Here is an 11,028-nt window from a genome sequence, read left to right as displayed (position 1 = left end):
TAATGTGTCTCCTGACAACGTTATCAAAGCAGGAATACCAGTAAAACCATCCGAATTCCCCCATCCCTAGCCAGGCTGGTGCTGTCTCCCTGTTGACTTTGGTATCACTGTTGGCTCTGAGCTCAAATCCCCCCACCACCACCCTGCACAGAAGATGGGGGGCATCCCATAGCAGCCCCCCTAAATAAAGGTGTTGAGCATCTTTCTTGTCTGCATGCTTGAGGGCGGATCGAGTGGTGTCTGTTCCCTGACAATCCCTGGCACTAACCCAGCTCTCCCGTGTCTCACTGGGTATCTCCATGCCCCCACTCACCTTTGAATAACAGCGGATTGTGGTAGTGAACCTCAAGGCGCAAATATCTGGAGGAGTCCGGACCACCAAAGGCAAGCCCTGCTTCTTTGGGGTAGTAGAAAGCCTGGAAAGAGAGGGAGGGCATTAAGGGAGTGATGGGGTGGTTTTTATGGAAACTAAGCTGAAATGACCAAGGAGAGGAATGTACGGGTGTAATCCTGAGCCCTGCTGTGGGCTGGGGGACGTGACTTGTGTCCTCTGTTGTGCTTGATGTAGAGCTGCTCTTGCAACTAAAGATTTCTTGCCTTGAACATGTGATGGCATAATCACTGAGGAGGGGGGAATCATACTGATCTGAGGAGCTGAGGAGGTGGGCTGAAGTGAGGAGGAAATGCAAAAGTATCCTGGAGGAGGATAGAGTGCTAAGCTGAACCCAAATCCCAACTGGGTTTGGGGCAGCCCATGCAGGGATGCTCGTTCCCATGAAATGGGCCTGAAACAGTTGGGAGATGGCAGGAAAGGTCCCAAGGAGTGATGATGGATCCCAACTTGCACCCACCTGAGCTCCCATGGCCCATGCTGCAAGCACATGCCTGCAGTAGTTGAGTCGCTCTGGCTTCATCTTGGAGTCACACAGATCGTTGTATTGGGGGATGCTGTCAAACTCGGCTGTGCACTGGAAGATTTCCATGTGGTGAACCAGAGCTTCATTGCCCGCTGTGATCACTGGCTCATACTGCAAAGTGGCATCCGAGAAGGAGGGAAGCACATTAGGATCATTTCTGAGAACCCATCCCTGGTCCTGGTTGTGTAGTTCGTGCATGCCCCACACAGAGCCCACCATGGCTACGTTCTATTGAGTATTACCATGCCAGGGGATGTTCATGCTCTGGGCATGAGGGACCAAAGACCAAGAGCTCTTGGCTGGCTATAGGACCAGTCCATCAGAGCTCCTGGAGAAACACCTTGTACCTTCCCTGCAGAGGGGTGCACTGGATGAGCAGCAGAGCTTGCTCTGCTTTGTGCTGACCAAGTCCTTTGCCAGTTTTGCTAGGCTGAGAGGGATTCGGTTTTCCACAAAGAGGGTCCTGGCTCTACTGCCTGCAGGGCTTCTGGGCTCCATTCCTGGCCAGCAGCTGCTCAGGGCACAAAGAGGTGGATTCGGGGTAGAAAGGCTGCTGAATGGCTCTGGCCAAAATCGCCAGCTGCAAAACCGATCTGCAGCAGCGGGAAGGTATCAGGAGTTACGCACTTTTTACTTACACACAGATGATTCATTTCCCACCATCTGTTGGAGAGAAAATCCTCCTTCTAAGCTTTCCATTGCAGAGCCATCTTTCCCCTATAAATCCCTGTGCTCTCGCTGCAGCTCGCGTCAGGCTTCCCTTCTGCTTGCTGGGTGCCCACCCCCCACAGTACACCTATGCCCAATTGTTTTGCTGTAAGGAATTTGTTTGGGTCCGAAATTCTCCCAGTGGAAAGTCAGGGAAGTAGTGGGCTTTGCAGTATGCCTTAAAGGTATGTGAATGCAACTGATCTGCCTCTTACCATGACAATATGATGTTTGGCAAAGCTGTCTGGCAGCTTTGCAATGTAACACCAGTAGGTCGTCTCCTGGCTGGGAATAACAATATTGGGGGTCGTTATCTCCATGGTCTTCACATTGTTGGGCAGCTCAGGGATGGTGATGTTGGGCTTCAGCAGCTGCACTCTTTGCAGCCCTCTGTACATGGTAGAGATATTGATGGCACGGAGGGAATGGACGGGGTTCTCCAGGATCCCATAGATAAGGTGCACGGTGCCATCCTGAAGCAAAAGCAAAGTTAGGTGATTTTGCATGCAGAGTGGTAATTGTGTGGATATTTGGTATCGATGCTGGAGGCGTGAGTCCTGGGTGAGCCAGGAGCAGGAGAAATGGAACATCTCCCACAGGGCCTCCCTTTGTCCCAATCCTTCTAGTGAGCTACATTGCCCAAAGTAGTTGTGGATGCCCCATCCTTGGAGACATCCAAGGCCAGATTGGCTGGAGGGTAAGCCTGTCCACAACAGTGAGATTGGATGTGGATGACATTTAAGATCTCTTCCAACCCATGTTGTTCTATGATCTATGAGTGAACAGTGAGGGGCTCTGCTGAAAGTATTGCAGGCTGAGGAGGTGCTGCTGGACCCAGGGAGCTCTGTTTGCTGCACCTTTGCTCAGCTCCTATTGCAGCCTCCTGTTTGCCTCCCGCTGAGCAACATCTCAGTGTAACGCTTGGCTGCAGACTACAAATCCAAGTGATACAGGAAGGGATTTATATAGACCTAACACTTGCTCAGCAGGAGCGGGTGATGCAAACAAGCTAAAATCTACACGTTATAGAGGTTTATAAGTGGTTGTAAACAGACTGTGCCAAACGTTGCTCATGACATCTGTAGCATGCTTCCTTTCTGCTCTAAGCAGCACAAACACCTGATGCTGCCCACAAAACATAACAGTGGTGAGGTCAGAGGTTGGAGCTCTGCTTGATGCTATGGGGGTTGGGATGGGGCCAAGTGTGCTGCAGCGGGCAGAGGGTGATGCTGTACCTCTATAAGGTAGTCCTTGGGGTCACAGGTGCTGAAGGCTCTTCTGAAGAGAAGGTACAGTCCCTCGGGGGCCTTCTGAGCCCCAAGCAGCTGGTAGTCCTGCTGGGAATCCATGTGCAGCTGCCCATGGGCATCACTCCAGGCATCCTGTGGGGGGGAGAGCACCCAGTAAGAGGGGAGGCAGCAGGTCTTTTGTGGCCCTAGGGCTCAGGGTGGGGACCACCAGTGGTCATAAGGTCCCTCAGTGGGTGACCCCTCTTTGGATCACCTCCTTTGAATCATCCCTCTCTGGGTCACCCTCCTTTGGCTCACTCCTCTTTAACCTGGTTAATGGTGGTGACAAAGCCACACCGAGAAGCAAAGCAGTATGGTGCTCCTATGCTGAAAGACTGAGGGTTGGGAGTACAAATCCTTCTAATTTGGATTTGAGCAGTGTTATTATCTCGATCTTTTGCGTCTCCTGTTGATGGCTTTTGTTTGCCAAGAAAAAGCCTCCAAAAAGTACCTCGCTGCACCACTGTGAGTGGCACCGCTTCTCTTATCTTGGGGGAAGAAACAGAAGAAAGAGAATAAAGCATCTTGGCACCATTTCAGCCAAAAGTATAGAGTGGTATTTTGAGAACATATTGTCCTTAGAGGGGGAGAGTAAAATCAGCTCCATGAAGCTAGCTTGACATTTGTTTTCATAGGAGCATATTGTACAAATTAATCTTGTAGTACATGGGGGGGCTGAGCAAATTTGGATCTTTTAACAGCTGACATCCAGCAGAAAAGCTGCTGGGAGGGAGAACACTGGGGCTGGAGAGGTTATAGAAACCTCCTGGCAGGATGCTGTGTGGCACGAAGTGAAAGCCCAAATGCTGCATGGTGCTCATTCAGCGAGATTAGGAATTATTCTTTATGGTTTTTTAACACAGTGCTGTGAAATACTGTAGCGCTCAGGTCATCCCACATCCTGAATGGTGGGTAATTAGCAGGAAAACAGCACAGATAATCAGCCCTCCCTTTTATCCTTTCATTGCGCTGCAGATCACATCGCGGCTGATTGCAAAAGAATATGTTTTATGGCTAATTTCAAGCAAGCAGAGAGGTAAAATTTAACATACTGGAAAGCCTCACGTGGGGAAAAAATATGAATTGCATTCTGCAGCAAAGCACAATTGCAACGTGCCTGGCTGGGGTGGTTTGGGGATAGGGTGAGCACAGGGTTAGTTATTGTAGCAGAAAGACCAACCACCCAAGAGGCTACAATGGGCAGCGTAGGAAAGGGCAGCGATCTGCAGCAGCAGAAACAAAGAGCAAAACTAGAAATGAGTTGTCTCCCTCCCATTCTGCTCCCTTCAGGATTTACAAGCTGCCCAAATACTTGTGCATGTTTAATTTCTGATAACGCCGCGCTGCTGGCAGTCAGCCGTCAGGTTGTGTTTTCCTGCGTCCTGTTGATCTTTGCTGTAGCTGCAGACGTGAGCTGCAGCCGGCTTATTGGCGCTGGCAGGAGCAGGCTTTCTGCTCGATAACTTTTGCACTTTCTCAAAGTCAGTAATGGGAGCTGCAAGTTAATTTTTAATGTTGCTGGCAGCAGCGCGCGATGAACCGAGCTGTGGGTGCCTCCTGCATGTGTGTGTGTGGCAGAGCTGCTCCCTGCAACCACCTGTTGGAGATCCTGCAGATGCAGCAGACACTCAGGGCTTGGCACTGTTAGCCACGCTGATGTGCTGTTGTATTTATCCCTTCCTCTTCGCATTTCAGATCCTATACCAAACCCATAGCATCAATGTCTGGATCAGAAACTCCGCAGCCCCTCTGCACCACCTGGACCTGGTGCAATGCCCTGTGCCCAATCCTCCAAACTCACGGCGGTCAGATTCACCCATCAGGCAGTGACCCCAAACACAGCCACAAAAACACACAACTCACCCCAAAATATGAACTGTGACCATCATTCCAGAGCACGGCCAGGTCTGCGTTCTCGAACTCACCCCGGTCCGACATCCCAAAGAGGAGCCCAAACTTGAGCTTCCTGATGAGGATCTGGAAATACACAGCTTGCTCAGGGTAGCTGACGTTCCATGAGAGCTCCAGCAGCCCCTGGGGATCGAGGGGCACCTTGTAGGGGAAATAAGTGCCACGGGGAACCAAGCCCTGCAAGGCCACCACCAGGATGACCAGGAACACAGCCACCATGGTGAAGTACATGGATGCCAGCTCCCGCAGCCTGAAGCTGGGGCAGGGACACGGCGTGCTGCCATGGGTCTGCATGCTGGGCAGGATGGCACCCACCCTCCTGGCTTTTGCCATTTATGTGCTGGCCCTCCTGGGTGAGCTGGGTAAGTGCTATCCTTTAATTGCATTTGGTTGTGGGAAAATTGGATTGTGATATTGACCCCCCCAATATACTCCCGCCCCCCACCTCCTGGCCAAACACTTGTCATTCTCTGCCTCCCTCTAATTGGCCCTAATTGCACATGGACATTATCAATAGCAATTGAACTCGACTGGGCTGATGTTATTCGCTCCTAAATCATCCTTAGTGGCTGAGAAGTGCTGCTCACTTGCAGGCTGCTCGCTGCAGGAACACGTTCTGCCTCCACCCCAGCGTGGCTCTATCTTTGTTGCTTCTTTGCTTAAGGATACTTTTTGTGCCCCATTTCTTGCTTCTCCTTAGGTTATTAATTTTTCCACATGAACCACCTCAAGCTCTGCCTTGATTTGGACTCGGAGCTTGTGGCCCTGCTCTATTGATGCTGGCTCCTACAACCAGCGATGCTCTCAGTGCTGCTCAGGATCCCCTCCATCCCCTCACAGCTCAGATTTCACTCATGCTCCTCACAGCAAAGTCACTGGGGCAGTTCTGCATTTCCCAGCTCTGAGGGGAAACAGATCAAGCTCAGTTCCCAGGTGTTTTAATGGACCATCAATGCATGCCCATCGGTTGCACTTGGTGATGTTTTACACAACTGCGACACAGGAGGAGTCGGTGGCACAGCTCAACCCAGCTCAGCTCAGCTCAGCTGCACGCTACAGTTGGAAGTAGCATCCCCACTGTACTCAAAGCTCCTGGACTCAGTCCTGGACGTGCTGTGCTCTGAGATCCTCAGCAGAAAGCATCAGATGGATGCTCCTCTTGTGCCAGCCCTGGCTCATCGGGTGGATGTCTGGCTGCGAGAACAGATCGGTGCCTTGCCCCATTTCTAACCTCCAAGCACAGCCTCATTGGCTTCATCTCCTATCTTGGCTTTGTTTCCTAATTCTAAGGGGAACGAAGCTGAGCTGTCAGCACAGCAGGAAGAAAAATGATCCTCATCGGGGGGTGGGATGGGGTCTTTAGCTAACAAGTTCTATTGGAGATGAAACTCCAGGCTGCTGGCAAGTGGAGCGCCTGAGCCTTCCTGTACAGAAGGAATTTGCAGTGGAACAGGCAGGCAGGTCAGCTTGAAAACAGCTGAACTTTGGAGATAAGCAGTGAGAATTTACTTAAAGAGAAGGAAAAATATGTATATATCTCTCCCTTCTTTAGTTTCTCCCAGGTTGCTGCCCATAAATCCAAACAGAGAGCAAGGATTCAGCTTTCTGTGTCTTGCTCTGGGGGATATTTTAAGACTCAAGCTAAAGGTAGCAATGCCAGTGTGTTGAGTCCAGCACCCGGACTGCTTGGGGCAATCTCAGAGCAACTCCCATATGTCAGTCGGTGAGAGGGACACCGGATGGCTGCATGTTCAGCCCCTGTCCTCAAAGCAGAGAACAGAGAGAGCTGCTTTCCTCCAGTGCTGAGTTCTTGCTGGAGCTCATACAGCACTGCTGCACTGATACTAGCATGGCAGTATCTTGTATCCTCCACAGAGCTCCTCTATTCTGCTCCATCCACCCCAGCAAGAACTAAGAGAGCAGTACTGCACAGAGGACACCTGCATAGTGCCTTGAGCCCGTGGAGAAGGGTTCTTTTTAATGGACAGTCCCTTAGACACCAGCTCAGCCATGCTAGGTGCTGTCTGAACCCAGCAACAGCTCTGCTTACAGGTAAGCAGGCTTAAGCACAACTGATGCACTGAATTAGGGATTGAAGCAGGCAGCACCCCTCCGAGCTATAATCCATTGCCTTGCTAACACGGATGTAAATTCGATTAGGGTGAGGGAGGCACAGAGGGAAGGCTGCTGTCTGCTCCTGCTGTGCTGGGCTGCTGCACGCACACAGCATCCCGTGCCCTGGGGCTCTGTCCATGGCCAGATCCTGCCCTGTGCCATTGCCCTGATCGGATTTCTTGGGTGCTGATGAGGTTAAGCAGCTTCTGACTCAGGCTGGCTCCGATGAGGTGGCAGAGAGGTCTGGCACATAGGAGAGATGCTCACAGGGGTGAGGAGGGTCCCAGGGATTTCTGCTTGATTCCCCTCTCTGGACAGACCCACCTCTTGCCCTTGGGTTTGTATCATACCACTGCCAGAGACAGTCATTATTTAACTCAACAGCTAACGTGGGTGCTGGCCGAGGCAGGATGCTCAGAGGAGCCCATAACCCATCAGCAGTGGGTAGGAAAAGGCATTTCCTCCTCCTGGTGCACGTCTGTGTCCTACAGCATGAGGGCTGCAAATGAGAGCATCACCTTTGCGGAGCCTCTGCTCTTCCCAGCTTCCTGCCTTCTCCTAAGGTGTTTCCCTTTTTTTTCCCTATTTTTGTTTTTTATTTTCCTCAGGACCAAATGTACTCTCTCTTGCACCACTGGAGGAATCTTCCCAAACTGGAGGCAGAAATGAACCTCAGCTTCGTGGCTCCTGTTGGAGGATCCTGAGCAGCTTGGGTGAACACCTGCGGCTCTCTGCAGCATGAAAGGTGAGGAGAAGGTGTTGCAATGAGCACCACGGCATGGTGATGGGGCGATGTGGGAGCAGGGACAGGCCACAGCTAGCAAAAAAAGAGCAGCATTTCCCCTTGGGATGTGGGTGGGCAGCCAGGTCCCTGAACCAGAGACATTCCATCCCTGCTGCTCCCCCCAAACACTGCCACAGCTGAGCCACCTAATGAAATCCTACTTGCCTGTGCATGCTATATTAGGGTTACCATGGATATGGTGCCACAAACACTGGGCTGTGGCTTTGTTATATAAACAGGAGAGATTGCCACAAATACCCAAAATATCTGAGAAGGACAGGAAGAGACAAAAGCATTCGCTGGGTTTGTTTATACAGGGTTGTGCGATGTGGTGCATGGTGCCAGTGGGAGGTGGGAGAGATTTGAGCTGGATCTGAGAACTGGAGTATAACCGAGCTGACATCATGGTGGTCTCAGGCTCCGTAGCTCTTGGAGGATCCCTCTGGGCTGTGCTCCCCGCAGACCATGGTGTGAACTGTGTCTTTCTCCATGCTCAAGCATGTCTGAGCTGAGTGCCATGCAGCCCGATGCCTGCCTTATGGGATGGGATTCTGCTGCCTGCAGAGGGAGCGGAAAGGGACAGGTGATGCTGGAGACCTGCATTCAGCTTCTGGAGCTCTCCTCACCTAGCAAGGCTGAGCCATGCCAGGTACAGCAAGTCCCTTTGTGCAGTTGGAGAAATTGTGTAATTCAGAGCAAAAACGGCTCTAGAAATGGAGGTGGAATGTAAGGGAGATAGAGACATCACAGTGGCTAAAATTGTATTGCACTCCCACTCCCCTGCCAATAAAAGCACCATAAATAAAGTGGCTTTGCAATACCCATCTCCACGCATTGTAACATGAATTCACATGTCCCTGCAAAAGATGCTCTAGGCAGGATCAGACGAGTTTCCATTCTCCATCCTTGGCCCTCTCCTGTGGTCACCTCATGGCCTTCCAGCTCCCTTCCCTGAATCCCAAAGCACTTCTGCATGTCTCTGCTCCCTGCTGCCAGCCCTCCTCACAGCTTTTCCCATAGCCATTGATATCTGTAACAGGAGAGTTAGCAGAAGGTATAATAAAGGGTAGATTAGTGGATAAATATTAAATACATGAATAATTCAACGTGGCTCCAGTACAGACTTGTCCTACATGGCTTCAGCTGTATCCAGCTTTGGTTCTGGTTGGTGGCCACATAATCCAAGGGTCAAATGGAGCCACGTTTGGAAGGAAGATGTCACTCGTGTCACAGGCTTGAGCCTGCTCCTCCCTGATGACAGCACATTGTGAGCAGTACCCTGGGGAAGGAGGAGGGGAAAAAAGCCTGGTTCAGATGCTGAATGATGCAGATCATGTGATATTCCTGGGCAGTTTGATCCCAAACCCTGAGGCAGGTATGAGGAAACAAGAACGTGCGGATGCAGGAGGGCCCTTATGCTGTGCATACACCAATGGAGGCGTTGGGGGAAGCAGCTGCTTACAACGTGTGCACCTTACTTAAAGCCTACAAATGGTTTGGTTCCTGGCTGCTGCTGCTCTGTTTATCCCACAGCCTTGGCAGGCACAGGACCCCTTCCAAACGGCAAGGAGAGCCAATGGAAGTTGTCACTGGCCTGTGGCCAGCTCTCGAGGCTTGCGACTGGCTCCCATGCTGCAGCTCCTCATTAGCACTTCCCTTCTGCAAAAATGTCTGTTGCAAAGTCTGCGGGATTACAGCTCTTTGCACCCTGTTCTTGTTCAGTCCCTGGCACAGTGAGGCTGTGCTCACAACAGGCTACAGAAATATGTCATAAAAACCTTTCTCTCCTTCGCAGGTTCGATAGCTGATCTTTGCAGGGCTGCTTTTAGAGTAAATGGATCTGGTGTTCGAGTTCCACAAAATAAGATCTATACTTGCTGAAGGCAGCTCAAGTATTCGCTAAGTCCTTGCTGTAACATTGCTTTTCCTTGCTGCTGTCCTGGGTTCAGATTAGTGAAGAATCGCTTTGACATTTTCATTATAAAAGCAGCTTGGGAAGAAAGGAGGCTGTTTATTTCCATGCTGGGATACGAGCACCAAAACTGAAATGAATGGGCCAAAAACGAGCCTCTATCTTTCACATTTCCAAACAAAGATGCAATGATAAATTGCTAGACAATGACGTTTGACCCATGGAAGTAATAAAAAGCTAAAATTGTGTTTTCTTGGCATAGCTTTCCAATATGTACTGCGCAAAGTCCAAGCAACCTTGAAGCAGAGCTGAAAAGGAACTATGATAGGGACTGCTCAGTGCTAACCACTGCTGTCTGTGATAATTAAACAGTGATGGTCTGAAGTGGACCTTCCAAAGCTGAACTATTTGTTATCCCCTTGCTTTCATTTCTCGCTGTCAGACTTGTGCTCAGATCCCTGCTCAGGCGTTTGAACTGCGTGCAAAGTGTGCTGAAATTACTGGCGGTAATTAGTTTATTTAGGGAGCAATTAATTAAACACAACTGTTTCCCTCTCTATAGATTAAAAGAGTGCTATAAGCGATAGCATCTTAAAAAGAGCAGATGTGCTCTGAGAGGACCAGAGACCGATTGTTCCATCAGTTGAGGAGGACGGGACAAGTAGCAGAGGGCCAGAAGGAAACACGAAGTTCAGTGTTAGGGACAGCAGTGACAATAGCTCCGAGGGGTGCCCACCTGCTTGGGGAGTGACTCCAAGCAACAGTTTTTCTTTTTGTTTTTGGCTTTGGCTTTTGTTTTTGGCTTTGGCACGCAAGAACCTTTTTCCTCTCCACTCTTCGATGACCACTCGGATGAGGATGTAATTCTGTGCCACCTCTGCTCATGCAGAGCGCGGTGTGCTCAGAGCTACAGCGCCGGGGGGGGAGGGGGTCTGCGGATGGGGCTGCCCGAGTCGCTGGGGTGGTGCTGGGAAGGAAAACGGGAGGGAGCGGCTCTTAGCAAAACCTCAGCGTTAACTCCTGGTGAATGGCACATGGGACAAAGCCGTGTAACGTGTGAGAAGCCACGGGATGCTTGTGGGGCTAAGTGGGGAGCACGGGGGGGCAGAGGGGTTGATCCTGATGTTTTTCCCTCTCTGGGTATAGAGGGGTTAGAATGTGCCAGCACTGGGGATGAAGGCTCCGTGCGGGACCACCGTGCTCTGTGCGGAGACATCGAGCTCTGCAGGGGGTTCCCGTCTCTATGAACCGAGGGCTTCCATCCCTCTGTATCCAATCCCCGACCCCCCGCAGCGAGGTGAGGAAGGCGAGGAGAGGAGGAAGAGGAGGAGTAGGAGGAGTAGGACCCGGCGGCGGCGGCGTGCGGTGGAAGAAGGGGGCACCGCGTTCACG

At 51.1% G+C, this 11,028-nt stretch overlaps 1 protein-coding gene across 1 annotated transcript in view; it reads right to left on the bottom strand.

Annotated features, from left to right (window-relative positions):
- Positions 1 to 5,181, bottom strand: part of DBH (dopamine beta-hydroxylase) — an 11,474-nt gene extending 6,293 nt beyond the window's left edge. The window contains exons 1-5 of the mRNA XM_003211322.3: positions 4,778 to 5,181; positions 2,861 to 3,007; positions 1,841 to 2,098; positions 852 to 1,028; positions 314 to 416 (exon numbers count right to left, since the gene is read on the bottom strand). Coding sequence (XP_003211370.2) covers positions 314 to 416; positions 852 to 1,028; positions 1,841 to 2,098; positions 2,861 to 3,007; positions 4,778 to 5,158 — 1,066 coding nt within the window. The 5' untranslated portion in view covers positions 5,159 to 5,181. The remainder of the gene's footprint in view (positions 1 to 313; positions 417 to 851; positions 1,029 to 1,840; positions 2,099 to 2,860; positions 3,008 to 4,777) is intronic.
- Between the last annotated feature and the right edge of the window lie 5,847 nt (positions 5,182 to 11,028).

This window comes from Meleagris gallopavo, chromosome 19, assembly GCF_000146605.3.
Source record: "Meleagris gallopavo isolate NT-WF06-2002-E0010 breed Aviagen turkey brand Nicholas breeding stock chromosome 19, Turkey_5.1, whole genome shotgun sequence".
Taxonomy (NCBI): domain Eukaryota; kingdom Metazoa; phylum Chordata; class Aves; order Galliformes; family Phasianidae; genus Meleagris; species Meleagris gallopavo.
This window is presented reverse-complemented; position numbering and strand designations above follow the sequence as displayed.